The sequence below is a fragment of the Drosophila guanche genome, unplaced genomic scaffold (genome assembly GCF_900245975.1).
Source record: "Drosophila guanche unplaced genomic scaffold, DGUA_6, whole genome shotgun sequence".
Classification (NCBI taxonomy): Eukaryota; Metazoa; Arthropoda; class Insecta; order Diptera; family Drosophilidae; genus Drosophila; species Drosophila guanche.
This window is the reverse complement of record NW_022995744.1, coordinates 3,486,011-3,503,234: the sequence shown is the minus strand read 5'-3', so window position 1 is coordinate 3,503,234 and position 17,224 is coordinate 3,486,011. Positions and strand designations below refer to the sequence as shown.

The 17,224-nt window shown below is 46.8% G+C and overlaps 2 protein-coding genes across 9 annotated transcripts; both read left to right on the top strand.

The window, feature by feature from the left end:
* Positions 1-463: 463 nt before the first annotated feature.
* On the top strand, positions 464-14,490 carry LOC117580253 (dnaJ homolog subfamily C member 5 homolog). 5 transcript variants are annotated; one of them, XM_034266680.1, is made up of 8 exons: positions 465-680; positions 2,222-2,360; positions 2,438-2,590; positions 2,673-2,804; positions 4,054-4,116; positions 4,705-4,912; positions 5,665-5,730; positions 14,471-14,490. In XM_034266680.1, the coding sequence occupies exons 1-7, from the start codon at positions 649-651 to the stop codon at positions 5,685-5,687; spliced, it is 750 nt and encodes a 249-aa protein (XP_034122571.1). In that variant the 5' UTR covers positions 465-648; the 3' UTR covers positions 5,688-5,730; positions 14,471-14,490. The 5 variants fall into 5 exon arrangements, with proteins under 5 accessions (XP_034122569.1, XP_034122572.1, XP_034122571.1 ...); XM_034266678.1 differs by lacking the exon at positions 14,471-14,490 and having other exon boundaries at positions 464-680; positions 5,371-7,137; XM_034266679.1 differs by lacking the exon at positions 14,471-14,490 and having other exon boundaries at positions 5,665-7,122.
* LOC117580251 (SRSF protein kinase 1) lies at positions 11,431-16,815 on the top strand. Of its 4 annotated transcripts, none has more exons than XM_034266672.1 (8): positions 11,432-12,626; positions 12,734-12,955; positions 13,022-13,473; positions 13,547-13,899; positions 14,161-14,265; positions 14,995-15,621; positions 15,692-15,962; positions 16,024-16,382. In XM_034266672.1, the coding sequence occupies exons 1-8, from the start codon at positions 11,956-11,958 to the stop codon at positions 16,218-16,220; spliced, it is 2,898 nt and encodes a 965-aa protein (XP_034122563.1). In that variant the 5' UTR covers positions 11,432-11,955; the 3' UTR covers positions 16,221-16,382. The 4 variants fall into 4 exon arrangements, with proteins under 4 accessions (XP_034122564.1, XP_034122563.1, XP_034122568.1 ...); XM_034266676.1 differs by having other exon boundaries at positions 11,441-12,626; positions 15,517-15,621; XM_034266673.1 differs by lacking the exon at positions 14,161-14,265 and having other exon boundaries at positions 11,431-12,626; positions 16,024-16,815.
* The last annotated feature ends 409 nt before the right edge of the window (positions 16,816-17,224 follow it).

Below are 17,224 nucleotides of genomic sequence, written 5' to 3'. Positions count from 1 at the left end.
TCGATCTTGCAGATATTGGTTTAATCGATGTTGTTGCCGCTTATCGATTCATTGATGAATTTTGCTTTCATTGTTTTATTAGCCTTCTATTCAACTTTTACACACTTTCAAAAAGGTAAACAAAGTCGACGGCTTTCTGAGAAGTGTAACCGTACGGAAAGCGGTTTTCACCTTTGGTCAGTCTCTGCCGCTAGAAAAATATATTTCACTGTTTGCTAGCAAACGTGTTTTTCGATCTGAGTGCTAGGCTTTGATTAACTATTCACTTATTTTTAAGAGGTAAAAAAAGTTTTTTTTAAAAACAACATTTCTTATCGTTTTGATTCGAATGTCATCCCTGATTTTTCTAGAAAAGTAGTTCCGTTGATGTTACTCCTTCAAAAGTATCCATATTAATGTTATCGTTCGTCGAAAAAATATTAAGAAGAAAAACTATCGATAGATAGAAAATTGTATAATTCACATCGCTACTAAGAATTTCATTGCAAAAAAAAATAAAATAGGAAACGAGGCAAACGGCGACGGCGACATCAACTGCAAGAAAGAATAAACGGAGAAGAGAGTTGGAAAGTTTCGGCAGCCCAAGGCGTAGCGAAAAGTGCTAAGTAGATTAGTCCCGAGACAGACAGTGACATCGCAAGCAACAAAATGAGCGGAGGCATGGATAAGAGAAAACTCTCGTAAGTACAAATAATTCGCAAGTTCTGCGAAATGTCCCCCTACCTCTGTTCGTGCTATTCCTTCTTTTTTCTTTTGATGCGCGCATACACTGGTGGAATACACACTGGCATTCTGTGTATGTGACTAGCAGCTGCGCGCAGACTGCGGCAGCGCAGTCGGCGTTTAATTGATTTTTCGCGGCAGAAGTTGTACGGCGTATGGCATTCCTTTGGATATGTGTCTCGGGATAAACAAGGAGCAGGATCAAGACAAGCGGTGGTGGGGGGACAACGAGACATACGTGTGAAAGAGAGAGAGAGAGAGAGCACAGCATTGTGACAGCTGCCGAAAGACAAACGGTTTCATCCTGGGCAAGGCCAAGGATTGTCTGGCCTGCTGCAATTTCCCATTGATTGTCTGTGAACCCTCCCTCTCTCACGCTGAATGGAATATATGGAATAATAAGTAGTTCGTGCAACACAAAATCGAACTAAAACACGATGCAAATGTTTAATGGGCGATAACAACAAGTGCGATCCACCCGCTCGCACACAGGTACACAGAAAAGAGTACCTGTTATCTATGGGAGCGTTTTTACAGTCGTTTTGGCTATTTCAGTCCCCGTGCGCTCGTTCCCAATTCGATGTCCCATGAGTAATTCCGACAGCCACCTAAATTTGGCCCAATTCTGAATGGCCCTAACTTTTCCAAGGCAAAAGCAACTACGAATTGGCGCTGCGCCTTCGTGACGACTGCCGTTGTCCTTGGCCCTGAGACGCCTGCCCCCCTACACTTACACCCCAGTACCCAAAACTGACCCTGAATCTCTCATCCGCTCGAGTCCTAATCGCCATCATCATTGTCATCATCCCCTTCAAGGGGGGAGAGCATTTGGGCTTCGTTGCGCGGCCTCTTTTGCCCTCTGAACGCTCGTTGTCTTATCAGCTTGTAGATTTGCCTGCCCATGCTGTCAGACATAACATAACAAATGCTAGAACCAGACCCATCCGGACCCCCTTCGCTGGGCGGGCTTATAAATAGCTACGCCCTGCCCACCTGCTCAAGAAAATCCATACAAAGTGCAAAGGGTGCACTCTATGCTGCACGCGACCTCAGCTTAGGCGACGCTGCTGCTGCTGCTGCTTTTCTTGCGCTGTCAATGCCATGCTAGCTGCTTCCGACGGGCTTTACGCATCCGGCAGGGACCGCTCGATTCCAGAGTAGGGGCGCAGGCGCCTCCCACGGCTATCGCGTGCCACTCCGCACCTAACTGTTGCTTGGCACTGACTCATCGCGGGACTCGTCAGAGCTGGCTTCTTATCGCTCAGCACGACAAACCCGCGAGCCAAGCATTATTGCTTCTGGCTCAGCTCCGATCCGCAGCACAGTATGCCCCCGCTAAAGAGCCTTTCAGAATTTAATCTCTACGAACTGTTATCTAACCCGGTTTGTTATCACGAGCGAATTCCAAGGTTCGCAATGAGAAAGTTTTGCAGCTATTATGGGGGGAGCCCTATTATTATACCAAATAATAACGATTTTCTACATTTTCTAAACCTAGCACATCGGGGGACTCGCTGTACGAGATTCTGGGACTTCCAAAGACTGCCACCGGAGACGATATCAAGAAGACTTACCGGAAGCTGGCACTGAAATACCATCCGGACAAGAACCCCGACAACGTCGATGCTTCCGATAAGGTATAACAATTGCCTAATACCTATGTCGGGAGTGTGCCCTACCTAATCGTAATCCTTCTTCTTCGTCTGGTTTTCAGTTCAAAGAGGTAAACCGGGCGCACTCGATACTGAGCGACCAGACCAAACGCAATATCTACGACAATTACGGCTCCCTGGGACTGTATATAGCCGAGCAGTTCGGTGAGGAGAATGTGAATGCATACTTTGTGGTCACATCGCCGACGGTGAAGGTCAGTGCATTGACACTTGCATAAATATATATTATATATATTTATTTATAATGTCATCTGTATGATGTTTTCTCCATTGCAGGCCTTGTTTATCTGCTGCGCAGTGGTCACCGGCTGCTGCTGCTGTTGCTGCTGCTGCTGTTGTTGCAACTTCTGCTGCGGCAAATTCAAGCCGCCGGTCAACGAGTCGCACGACCAGTATGCACATCTGAATGTGAGTGATGTTTGAATTGGCCCAGCCAAGACCAAGACCCTGTCCCCGAGTGTCCTAGTCCAACTCCGCCCGCTACTAACTGAACCACCCATTTTGATTTAGTTAAGAAACGGCAAAAAACAAGAAAATCAATCTGGTGCAAGTCTTAAATTTTAAGTCTTACTACTAAAGCATGCCTCCCATCCCCACACACCCAACAACACATACACACTGTAATATCCCCCAAACTGAACACTAAACACACATTTTGATGATTTTTGTGAGGCCTCTTACCATTATCATATGTAGTTCCGTTTGAGAAGCAAATGTTTAGTCAAAAACGTTCCTCCCCCAGGCAACCACCACACATAAAACGCTTACCAGCTAGTAGCTTAGCCCGATCAATAAATGCTGACCATTATTTAGTGCATATTATTTACTTGAATTATCAGATTGCTTGGCACGCCCTTTATCGTATACTAGCTATTTCTTATATACACTATGTTCCTTCAGTTTGCTTTGCTTTATTCCCGTACGAATATTGCTCTGATATGTTTAGTTTTTTTGTTGGGGTAAGTATTTGTTTTGGTTTTGTGTTTGGTATTTCGTATTCAGTATTCCGGGTAAGCATTCAAAGCTGGGAGGCTAAAGGTAAACACGACTAACCCACCCCCACAAGTGATTCGATCATTCTGTTTTAGTTTCAAAAATATATTGTACACAAAATTCGATATGGATTCTATTTATTTCTATAACATGAACTTCACGAAAATCATCAAATGCTTCCAACGTCTCTCTTTCTTACTCTCTCTGTCTCTATACATATATAAATATATACAAAAATATATTTGTACATATCTTTTGACTAAAAACAACACGTAATCGAGTTTCCTGCGATATTCAGTCTGTGGATTATCGAATTACCAGACGAATTTTGATTTGATCCACGATTGTTTTTCTTGTTTTTGTACGTGTCCCATTCCGACCGCATTCAGACTTTTGAATTGTGTTCCATTTGCATTTGCATTCGCATTCGCGTTCTGCATTTTATTCAGCCTTATTCTTTTTTTATTTGTTTGTTTGTTTGCTCTAATGTAAACAAGAGAAGACGACGATACGATTTAAGTTTCTATTTTTGTTTCACTTTATTTCTCAAAACTCTTCGATCGACTCATCAATCCACCTACTACTCTACCCACCACCACCACCACCACCACAACCAACCACCAACCACCTCCACACACAAACGGCTCCTCATTCGCTCCGAAAGCGACCCGATGGCAATCGAGAAGCCAGTGATCTGCCACCGCACCTGGGACACCAGCCACGTCTTGTAAGTATGCGAATCGAAATCGAAAATGATACCAGCACGAGTACCGCATGAGATCAAAAGTGCCACAAGTCGTCCATAACCAAGCAACAAATGTACCTTACTACTTCTGTAAAAACTAACCAGCCCTAATCTAAATCAAAATTTCGAGCTCGAGACCATTCAAAACTGTTATTTAGATGCCCTGCCCTGCCCATATTTAGTTGTCAAAATCTCCCCTGTCTAAATTGCAGAAGAAGAATTGAAAGAGGAAGGTGTTTTGTGGGAGCGGGTTCGATCGTTCCATTATGCTGTAAATGCGTGGGTAAATGTCTTATGATTTCTCAATAACCGCTCCGTCCTCTGGCTAATTTTGATTTTGTAGTTTGTATTTGGCTTGAAGCTTCCCTCTAACAAACTAGCCTATAAGTACATGTAATATAAAGCTTGTAGACCGATCTGTATACGCTTACTACCAACAGTTTTTGACTAAACATTGCCCAAGGAATCACTCCGATCCACAATCTACTAACAAAAACACACACACGAGACTCGCCACAATAACTAAAGTTGCACGAGTATTTCTAACCCCGTTCTTGTGTGCCCCTGCAGGAGGACGTTGATCTGGACGACGTGAATCTTGGTTCGGGCGGAGGCCCTGTCACCTCGCAGCCACGCGAACAGCCCGGAGGACAGCCCGTCTTCGCAATGCCGCCGCCCACTGGAGCAGCTGTGGGCGTGAATCCATTCACGGGCGCTCCCGTGGCGGCCAACGAGAATACGTCGCTGAACACCACAGAGCAGACCACATACACGCCAGGTATATAAAGAGTCGAGCCAGCCAGCCAACGGTCGGTCGGTCAGTCAGCCTCCTAAAAGTGGGTGGCATAAAACTTATCCCTAAAGCGTCTTTGACCATCGAACTTGTTAAATGTGCGTAACGTAACTCGAACAAATATTGTAACCTTCGGTCGTTTTGAACCGAAATTGAAACAAAACTCTGTTAACTCTCGAAATATCCCAGTCAGCGCATCGACCCCATACATACATAACACCTCTCTAGCCCGGCCCGGTCTGAGGGCCCGTGAATAGTAGTACATATATTTCTAAACTCTACATGTATTGTATGTAAAGTCGCTGACATACCAGCACGTCGTGGGATCTCCACACAGATACTCACTCTTATACATGTACAACTTTTAATTTGAGACACTGCCTGATCGATTGAATTTATTTTTTTGATTTGACTGATGGCCGTCACATCCTTCCGTTCCACAGGTCTGCGTCACTCACAGTCTCACAGTCACCGCTCCTAAGCGCCCTTTCAAGCATTTGCAAGTTTTTGTTTTGTTAATATTATACATTGGATTACTAAACTCGATCTCTCTGTATGGGCACTTAATAAATTGATCAAAGAAGAAAGACACTGCCATAATCTGCTGCAAAGTTAATTTGCATTCGAATTTTGTTTACTTTTTGTTCGGTTCGTTTGTTATGCAACATGTGGATTTTTATTTTGTTATCACTTATCACTCTCTCTACTCTGTTCTCTCTTTCTCTCTTCACCTCTAGGTATAGTTAATCAAAAATATTAGGCGAGCCCATGGCCCCTGTGCATGCGTACGATTCAGATCTAAACACAGACACAGAAAAAGAAACACAAACTTCAGAAGAAAAAGAAGAAGTTTAGCCGAGCAAAAGCGCTGATTTATTTAATAACTATTAGAAATGTTTTTAAGATGTGTGCGCGTTATGTTGAAGCGAGAAAACATATGAACTTATGTATTAATGTAAGCTTAGCACTTAGCTCTAATTTTAAACAATCTTACTTCGAGGCGGCAGCACTCTTCTGGCAGCTTCCAATTTATGCAGATGTAGATAAAGATGCCGATGCCAGTCAGGGTTGATTTTGGTCCATAGTTCGTGTAACCGTTTCATCATTTCCAATGTTCATGCCCAGACCCCGCGGGTCTGTGCCCGTGTACGCATATTTACATAAACCTAACCCACATTACATACAACTCGAATTGAGAGCGCACCAATAATATACATACTTTACAAAGTACGATTATTTTGATTGAATTGTATGCTGATAGTTAACCAAATCAGATCTATGTAATATCTGGACATTGCTTAGGGAATAGACTGCGTATTGCTCTCCTTACTGCGTAGCTCCATGAATTGAACTGTTTCAACATGGTAGCAGGAACCTGTAATATGTATGTTTATGATATATGTATATTAATTTGCATTTGTGTCGTTGCCTAGCGCCTTCGTTTAGCTAAATTGTTCTGGAATTTCCCTCTTCACCGTTTCTGTTTCGCACTAAATTGTTAATGAATTAACTTATGTAAAGCCGAAAGTATAACCAATTGCAACTGTCGAGTGGTGAGCGGCGGGTCAAGTAGATTTCTCCGATCCGCTCCGATCCAAATGCAAATGTAAATAAGTCAAGTTAAACAATTAAGCATCACACATACCAGACAAACAGTGGAGAAGGAGGAGAAGACGACGAAAGGCGAAACTTAACGGAATATATAAACTATAATAATATACCTTTATACATATATATAATATAAATATATATTAAATACGAGTAATCAAAAGTTCGATTGTAATCCCCCCCAAAAAAGTATTGCACATATGTAATGTATTCTATATTCTTTCCAAACTGAATTTCAATTCCCGGTTTGCTTTCGTTTTTGTTGTTAAACCGCTTTTAAATGTAAATGAATGCGATTAGTCCAGCAAGAATTAAATTTTATATGCAAAAATACTTAGAAACCCCTTTATTGTAACCCCTTGATATCAATTAAATTATGGTGGAGCCAGAGCAAGTAACCCCAGCAATCGCAAGGGGCTGAAATCCTTCGATCTAGGCTCCTTGCCGACCTCGAAAAAGAGATAGATGGGGTCTAACCTAGTATAAAACGCGTACATACATACATACATATATGAAATTCAATTAATGATAATTACATTTTACGGATTTGCGTGTGTATTTATTGTTCGTACAAGTCAAAAGCAAAAAACAATACAAAAATACAAGTAAACTTCACTTAAACCTAATAACATTGTTTTCAAATTTTGAATTATACTCTGGCATGAGTCGGTCCATGAAGCCGAAATCAATAAAATTTACTATATAAACTTAACATTTGAAAGTACTCTACTTCTGGCTAGAGGGAAGCAGTCGACTCTTTTGCGTACTAGCTCGACAGGAGAACTGACCAGCGTAGTGTATGCGTTCCACTCTTACCACGGATCATACTAGAGTAAGAAGCTTCTGCGTATAGAGTACCCACTTGACGGCTCTTTTTGCGATCTTCCTTCCTCTCAATCTCTTCTGCTCTGTTGTTATCGATGGTAAACAAACTGGGCGACAAGCTAACCGTCCTCTTCCTTCGACCGCCTTCGCTGGTCGTGAACTTTTGACAGCTGATACATTCAGCTTTTACTCGCACTCGCTCTTTCTGACTTTGTTTTGTTTTGGGGCAGTAACTCAGCCACGAGACAGCACATGCGCTCTTTCTCCACTGGTCTCTCTCACTCTCCCGCTCTCCGTGTGGCTCCCTAGAAAAGGTGGCCGAGGAAGGCGGCTCGAAACTTCGCTGCAGAGTTGTCAGAATCCGAAGGGCCGTCAGTCGGGAGAGTTTGTTGCGCGGCGCATTTCCTGCCTGCCACAGCGAGAGAGAGAGAGAGAGAAGGGAAACACAATTTTTCCTGGCTGCTGCTCCTGCCAGATTCGATTCGGGAGGACACATTAAAGTGGAAAATGTGAAATGTGTTCGCTATAATTGTCGCAGATAAATCAATTCCGTTGATAATAAGATTACGGACGGAGACCTGGTGAAGAGTGCCTGCCAGAGTGCCGGACGGGGAGGTGGAGCAGGCGAAAAAGGCAAATCAAAAGCAAGCCGTGGAAAAATTCCCGAACTCGTGTGTGCCCCGTGTCCGTGTGGGTGTGGGTGTCAGTGGCAGTGTGTGAGTGTGTGTGTGTGTGTGTTTGTGCGTGGCTTTTTCGCTTTTATTTTTTCATGCGCAATTTGGGTTACAAAGCGAGAAAAACGCTGCTTAAAATGCATTAAAATGTTTTAGGCACACGGGGGCGTCATTGATTTTCCTACGCACAGAAGTATGTTACACAAAGCCGCCAGGCCACTCGACGGGAACAAGCACGAAGCTAAAACTAAATCTGGAAGTGGAAGTGGAAGTGGAACTGTAGCCGACTCTGAGGTCCCGGAACAAAGAAGGCAGGACAACGATGAGGACAAAGACTCGAAGTAGCTGCTCCTAGGCGGCTCCAACCACCACTACCACATCAGTAGCAGTAGCAGCAGCAGCAGTATCGTCAAGAGAGGGCGACGGAGAAGAAACTCAAACGTTGGACACTAAGGAGAGATCCCACCCTGGCTCCCGTACTCCCAAGCAGCGGCATTGCCGGCATCGCCAATGGCAAGCACCACCTCATCTCGCCCACCCACACCTCTCTGAACTCGCTGCCCCCCCTGCCGGCCGGCATATGCAGCAGTGACAGCGGCATCTCCACGCTGAGCGCCATCTCGCCTCCACTCTCGACGACCACAGCAACGAGTGGTGGAGGAGGTGGCAGTCCTCAGTTGCGAACCTCGCCTGCCCTGAGCATGCTGGGCAGCGCCACGGCAACGGCGAGCGGCAAGACCACGCAGAGCCTGACGGCCGGGATGCTGGGACCGGCGGCCAGCATCGATCTGGGGAGCTCCCCGCTCTCACACCGCAACTACAGCCACTCACTGAAGGGCTTCAGCTTCCGGCGGAGCTTCGACGACAAGATCATCACACCGCCGTACCTGTCGCGAGCCCCGCCCGCCATCCCCTATCCGCACTTTCACGCGCCGCCGCCCACCTCGACGACGTCGCACCATCTGCACCTGCACCACCACGGCACGGTCGGCGGTCTTTACTCGCCAGCCCACCCGCAGCCGCTCTCCCTCTCCGCGGTGGCCGCTGCATTGCCGCTGACCTCGTCGCAGTCCACCACCAAGCTCTCCTACCGGGACGACTTTCTGCAGCAGATTGGCTATCTGCCAACGACGCGCATCTACAGCACCCCGACAAGCATCGTGGACGAGGACAAGGCACAGCAGGACTTCCTCTCGCTGTCTCTCTCCCCGCCGCTCAGCCGGCGTCGGGACATGCCGGCGCTGCGCGGACCTTTCGTCAGCCTGTAAGTATTCCCTGCGCCCCATCCCATCCCATCCCGCCGAATCCTTGCCAGAATCGAGCAATCCCCAAGTACTTGTTCAAATCAAGTATACGCCACGTGCTCTGTTCCGTAGCAATTAACTCCGTCCAGCTGTGACACGAGCCCTTCTCGAATCGTCTGTGCCGATGGGCGATACAAGGGTTTCCGGTCCCACTGTGCCATTAACAGTACATACGTACTTACATATGTATGTACATATTTAGTTTTTATATATATGTATACGGTGGGTGACACAGTATCAGAAGTTTGCCGTGGGTGGGAACTAAGTACATAGGAATGAGGAGGCGATTTCAGATATCATTCATGTTCGACACCTCCCTTCTTGCCATTCTCAGCCCACACTGACACACGCATCCCCTTCACCTTCATCTTCTTTACCCTCCCGCTTATTCGTTTCGTTTGTTTACGTTTTTAATTTTCTGCAAAATCGCAAAGTCGCCATCACGTGACGCCAGCAAACGAGAATGGCTATCCTAACCCGTGGCGCCCGTTGTACTCCCGGCAAACCCTTCCAATTCCACCCACCCACACCCACACCCATGCACACACTCTCATGCAGTTGGCCAGAGCTATGACGTTTCCCTCTCCAAACCCACGTTCACGCACTCCACTCGTCGTTGTTTTTGCACCGATTCTTATACCCGGTACTCAAAGAGTAAATATACCCTATTTTATTAGTGGGCGAAAAATGTAACACACAGAAGCATATATGTACACATATGCATTCTTGATCACTATCAATGGCTGCTTCGATATGGCTATATCTGTCTGTCCGTCCGTCTGTCCGTCCTGATGAGTACATAGCACGCAGAGCCCATAAGAGCTAGAGCAACCTAGTGTTGCATCCAGACTTCCGTAATATCACACTGTTCCAAGTATATTTCGAAATTTGGCCACGCCCCACGAAGGACGATAATATGTCACATCAGATCAGATCGTATCAGATCCTTGATTGTGTTTGGTTTTTAAAGGTGCTGCTATACAGATTAGCTGTTTGGAACCCATATAAAACATTCATTAGAGACAACAATTCTGTTGTAGGCCTCGATGAGTAGATCACTTCCTCATTTTTGGGTACTGCAATACACCCCCAAAACTAGAATTCCCTAAAGTTTGGAAGAAGTTTATGCATGTAGTTGTAGATACTGGGATGTCTTGGGAACGATCTTTGGTTTCAAAAGAAAAAAATATAAACAATCGCTAAAACTGTTAAAATAATTATTTCGAAATCGTATGCTAAATCTGCAAGGGTATATAAACCTTCGACTTTCTTCGCTTTGGTTCTATTTTTATTGTTCATTTTATTTGGCGTCTATAAATAATAATATTGAGGAAGCAGCAGCAGCCGCAGCAGCAGCAGGAGAACAGCAGAAGCAGAACGCTCTCCGGCCCAAGGTGCGTGACAGTCCATGTATGGAACATTAGGGTGACTCATGGCACGACGACTTACTAGAATTAGCAAACAGTTTTGATGGACGAGAGGTGGCGGAAAAATCAATACTAGAGTCTGCTTAGTCATTTTAAAAACTTCAAAATTTGCATTCAACCACTCCACCCCACTCAGGGGTAGTTCTGTTATACATATAAAGGAACCCCATTTAAATTTGGTTTGAAATGTTTTTGGAATTTGAAATATTCGGAATCCTGCATGCCGAATAACCCTTCCCTACCCCTCTCAGTGCAGTGTATGTGTGTGTGAAACAGTGAAAGAATACGTAAATAGGCGAGAAGACGAACTTGGCAACATGCCCAAGAAATCAACCCAATGATGATAAAGACGATGATGATGATGATACCCACGCTGTGTGGTGTGTGATAAAACATCCATCCGTACATGTGGCGGAATCTTTCCTGGTGTGGTGCAGTCCATGACCGGCCACGAAAACCAACCAACGACATCGAATTGATGAAGTACATTGGATAATGACGCCGCCAAAAGACAGACTGACACACAATACACACTCGTGCCGAGAGCGTGAAGCGCCGCGGCGTAGGTATGGGTACGGGCGATATAGGTGATCCGTAGACAGTCGTCACACACTAGAACGGACGGCCTCCGGACGGACAGTCGCAGCAGGCGGAGAGACTAAACTTAGTTGCGACAAAACAGAAAACGTTCTGACGTGTTGGAACACGAACGCTCTTGCTCTGGTTCTGGCTCTTGCTCTTGCTGTGGCATTCTCCTCTGGCTGTGGCCGCTATTCTCGCTCAGGAAGAGACGGGCGAAAACAAAAAAGCGAAAAGCCATTTAAACATTCTCGCGGACGCAACTGAACGAATCGGTCGGAACGGCAAAGAACTGAGTCGCAGAGGATAGCAACAAAGATACAGATACTTTTCATAAAATCTTAATTATTTTTGCGTTTTGCGCTGCGCGATATTTGGTTTTCACCCGATTTCCCCCGCACTGGTTATGTAAGGGGTGTGTGTTTACTCCTCGCTGAGCAAAACATTCGTCGGGTAGTCTCCGCAATGCAAGTGAAGGCATAGGAAAGTCAAGGTCGCCACCCCAACCACCCCGTTACTGCAGCCGGGGGGGCCATGTAGACGCGACAATCGAAAAGAAATCCAATTGTCGAATCGAGCACTGAAGCATATAGAAAATTAACAGCTGGGGAATGAGAATGGATGCAACCTGCCCAAGGGAGGACAATGCCACAGCGACAGCTGGGGCAGAGTGGCACTGGATAGCCGACCCCTGGCTGGAATTGTACCCCAGCTATCTGAGGAACCTGCAGGCCGTCATGGACTTGGCCAGCTGGGCGAATCAGCAGAGCCGTCATGTGGCAAACACCCTAGCCCAGGACCACATCTTCGTTGGCGTACTTCAGGTCTCCCTGCTCCTCTTCTTTCTCTACCTGATGTACCAGCTCCAACAGTGGAGCAGCCGGAGCCCGGAGGAGCCGCCCAGCGTCACGGCCACAGCCGACGTCACGAAGCAGTTGATCTGCGAGTTCAACTTTGTCTCCGAGCAGGAGAAGCGCGCCGCCCAGGAGGCGGAAACGGAGGCCTTGCTCGAGGTGGAGGAGAAAAAGCGTCGCAAGAGGTTCACCAAGAAGCGCGTCTGCGTCTCAGCCGGGCCCGTTCTCATCGCAATCCGCCAGCAGTCGAGGCGTCCCAAACCACATAGACACCAGGCCTTGGTCTTCGAGCCAATCTCTCCGATGGAGCGTGTGCTGGAGAACTACCTTCCGCCGAGAGAGCAGCCATTGACCATCAGGCTCACCCAGCAGGAGGCTGTCCCTGTTCCTGCGAAGGAGGAAGAAACAACGGAGCTCCCAGAGTTCATGTGGGTCTGGGTTGGGCTTTTCTCTGTCCCTAGCATAAATGATCCCTTTTTCCCATCCATGCGATCCTCTATCAATACTAATTCGTCTAATTTAATGATAATTTCAGTTCGGAGCCACGCGGTACTCTGAGCACGACAGACGAGATCTACCCTGACTCGTCGGACAGCAGCCTGTATGTGTCGGACGAGGAGCAGGAGGACGCCTCTCAGTATTGCCGCGGCGGCTACCATCCGGTGGTCATTGGCGACATATTCGACAATCGGTTTCGGGTCGTCCGCAAGCTGGGCTGGGGTCACTTCTCCACCGTCTGGCTGTGCCGGGATCTTAAGTGAGTAATCCAAATTGTTGTATTCCTTTTGGCGACATTCCATAGCCTCGTATTGTTACCCCGCAGAGACGAAAAGTACGTGGCTCTCAAGGTGGTGAAGAGCGCCCCGCACTACATCGAGACGGCCGCAGACGAGATCCGCCTGCTGGAGGCCATCCGGGACGCGGATTCGCTGGACATGAAGCGGGAGCGCATCGTGCGGCTGATGAATCACTTCACTGTGCGCGGCGTGAACGGGATGCACACGTGCCTGGTGTTCGAGGCACTCGGCTGCAGCCTGTACAAGCTGATCGTGAAGAACAACTACCAGGGACTGGCCATCGCCCAGGTGCGCAACATCATCAAGCAGGTGCTCGAGGGTCTGGACTACCTGCACAGCAAGTGCAGCATCATCCACACGGACATCAAGCCGGAGAACATCCTCCTGGTGATTGACAATGCGGCAGCGATGAACCAGCAAATCGACGACGAGATCAACAGTCTGCGCGTGAAGGGAGCCGACTTCCCCGACTCGTACAGTAGGTGTCCTTTCGTCAGGAGGGTTATCCATTCAGGCAGCTAACCCTATACTCTCGCATTATCTTCCACCAGTCAGCTCCATCGAGAAACAGACCAAGACGCGGGCCAAGTGGCCACTGATCGAGCCTAACGGATCGACGAACACCAACACGAACACTAGCAACAGCACGGGCAACACCTCGACCTCTTCGACGCCGCTGGCAGCGGTGGCCATGTCCTCGCTGGAGAAGGACGACACCACCACCTCGTCCACCCTCAACTCAAACACCACTTCCTCGCTGGCCTCCAAGTACTCGAGCTTGCTCGGCGACAGCGAGTGCAACGGCATCGGCGGTGGCGTTTGCCTGGTCGGGGGTCTGGGTGGTGGCGTCGAGAGTCCCATCCTGAACAACCGATATCGAACCGAGAAGAAAATCACTGCCAAGGTAAGTCAAAAGTTCACAGGCTCTGGCTTGGCTCCCGCTGCCCCTTTCTCCTCACACTCGACAGCGCTTACCCTCGAAGGATAACTCGCCCCCCCTCTTACCTCTTGGTGTGCGTCCATTCTGCACTCTCGATATTGTCAATCACCAATACAGCCACACCTACACACACACACACACACACACGCACAGCAACAAATTATTTAATTTTATAATTTTCGTTTTGTTTTCCACGTTGCCTTTTGATTTGATCATCCGCTGCAGTCTTCCGTCGACTGCGATGACGACACCCTGGGTGACAGCAGCACCATGGCCAGCGACACGCCTACGGATGACCCCGACGGAAGTCCCAGTGCCAACCTGGATAAGGTAAAGTGGATATCGGACTTTGTTCGAGCCGCAGAGCTCGTGTTCGAGGATAGCTCATTCGTTCGCTAGTTCCCTCTGTTCTTCGTTCGTTCTGTGATTTTGCTTTGAATGTTTGGTCGGGATGGGAAGAGTGAGAGTTCCTGTCCCGGCTGCTGCTTAGTTACTGTTCGACCATTGCTCTTAAGTTTATATCCAGATTCATTATACCACACACACACACACACACACACACACCCGTCACACTAACAAATTTACACTCATACTCAACACAAGTTTTAGAACTAGATTGAAGTGCTCTATGATAAATGCTTAATGTTTGATTGTGCTGCTAGCAGCTTTAGATGTATGTGTAATGGGTCCAAGGCCACGCCCACCTGCATTCTCCCGCCTAAACCCGCATATGTGTACTTATTTCTATGGTTATATCATTTGCGCCTCTGTCTAAGCTGCTCGTTCGTGTTCTAATTAACGTTCTGTGTAATGGTCACTGGATCGGGAGGAGCATATTCCCTCTGGGTAGTGACCAAGGGGCTCAAAGTTCGGATCTCCCCGTAGAATCCTAGCTCTGAGTTTCTTCTTGTATGTGTTTCTTAAATGCACTTAAAAAAGACAAACAAAACAAAACAAAAATCGAAGCAAACCAACATTGTGTGTTCTTTTTCTTCTCCTTTCTTTCTTTGTGTGAACCAATTTGTATAACATTTTATGATATTACGATATATGAAGCAGCTGCCCAGCTCCAACTCCAACTCCAACTCCAATTCCAACCCCAAGCCCGCCTCCACCAACAGCTCCTGCCCCTCCTACAACGCTCCTACAACGAATATCAACCCAAAGATCAACACAAATACTCAAAGCACGTGCACGTCCATGCCCAGCGAGTACACCAACAACCAGAACTGCCCCTCCACAAACGCCACATCGGCCACTCCTAGTGCAACTCCTGCCTTAGTTTCCACCACCGCCTCAGCCACAGCCACAGCCACAGCCACAGCCACAGCCATGCCCCCCAGCACGTGCACGTACTCGTTCACGCATCTAGCGCCAACAACAACGACTCCAACTGCAACAACTGCATCTGCAAGCACAGAGCTGTACAATGGCGACCATACATCTACAACTACAACCAACGCGACCTCAACTACAACAACAACAACAACAACAACAACCACAACTGCAACCACAACTGCAACTGCATCAGCAAACACATCCGCTAAACTAAATGTCCATGCCAATGCCATTCCTTCGCAGAACCAGAGTCAGAGTAGCCAGAACAACACTTACACGATACAGTCGCTCATCAGCAACAGCAACGTGCGAGTGAAGATCGCGGATCTGGGCAACGCATGCTACGATGTGAGTATAACCTGTACCCCCACATTCGCGTACGTTTTGGTAGCTCTATTTATCGTTTACCATCCGGCAGTACCATCACTTCACCGAGGACATACAGACGCGGCAGTATCGATCGATCGAGGTCCTGCTGGGGGCACCCTACAACTATACCGCCGATATCTGGAGCACCGCCTGCCTGGCCTTCGAGCTTGCCACCGGTGACTATCTGTTCGACCCACACGCTGGCGAGTCCTACAGCCGAGACGAGGACCACTTGGCGCACATCGTCGAGCTGCTTGGCTCCATTCCGCAGTCGGTGATACTGCGGGGCAAGCACGGACTCAAGTACTTCACCAGTTATGGTAAGCAATCAATTAGTTGCAGACCTAATATTTGGGATCATTTAAATACTTTCTGGTGCAGGCAACCTGAGGAACATCACCAAGCTGAAACCCTGGAGCCTGATGAACGTGCTCGTGGAGAAGTACGACTGGGACCCGGTGGAAGCCAAGAAGTTCTCCGACTTCCTGCTGCCCATGTTAGAGTATAATCCCGTCATTCGCGCCTCGGCTGCCGAGTGCCTGCAGCATCCCTGGCTCGAGCAAGAGGAGTTCGTCTAGGGGAGAGCGCTGGAGAGGCAACAGAGGGCAGACTCATATACCCATGAATAATGCATAACATACGTATTTCGTACTCATATTTCTAGGCTTAAATTTTATATGCGACCCAGTTTGTTATAAACGAGAAATTATAGTTGATAGCGTTAACAGCGGAAACGGAAACAAATCTCTAGAGTTAAAGGATTCGATACACACACACACACACAAACGGAAACACACACACGTACATGACTGGACAGGAGAGGAGATGTGGAGGAGCCGTCTGGAATTTTTTAAGCTATTTTCATTTGGAACACAATTTTTGTACTCGAGAGCTTTAAACGTAATTGCTAAAGAGCGATTTTATTTTTAACAAAACAAACAATGAAAACGAAAGCGAGAAAATGCGCAAATCCTTTTCACGATTTTATTTCAACTGCGTACATATATATACACAAACATATATACATATATGCACAAAGTATATATACATATATATTTTATATTTGAAGAGAAACCAGTTAAAATTAAAAGACAATGACGACAATTTTGAAGTCAACAGATGCCTAAACTGACTGACTGAAATGGAGAACACTTTCAAGCAAAGACACCCCAAAATAAAACATGCTAAATAAATTATACGAAATAGCTAAAATAATAATACTACGAGTAACTAACTATAAAACCCATAAAATGTATGGTATGTGTATAATTAACGAGCCCTAAGTGTAGATATCGACAATGTTCAATACAAAACAGATACAAAGACAGATTAAGGTACCGATAAAGATACAGAAAGCTTTCTAGCAGCGTTTAGTGATTGTGGTACATTTAACCAAGCAGATTATCGATTATTGTAGCTCCCTAACGCCATAATTTTTCGGTTTGCCATAACCCTTATTTGGAGCGTATCTCCTGCACCCAAGAAGATAACTAATCTGCAGTTATGTTTTTATTTCCACAACAGTAAACTTAATAGGCCATTAACCAACTCGTTGTAGTGGAATTGAGAACTCTTAAACAAA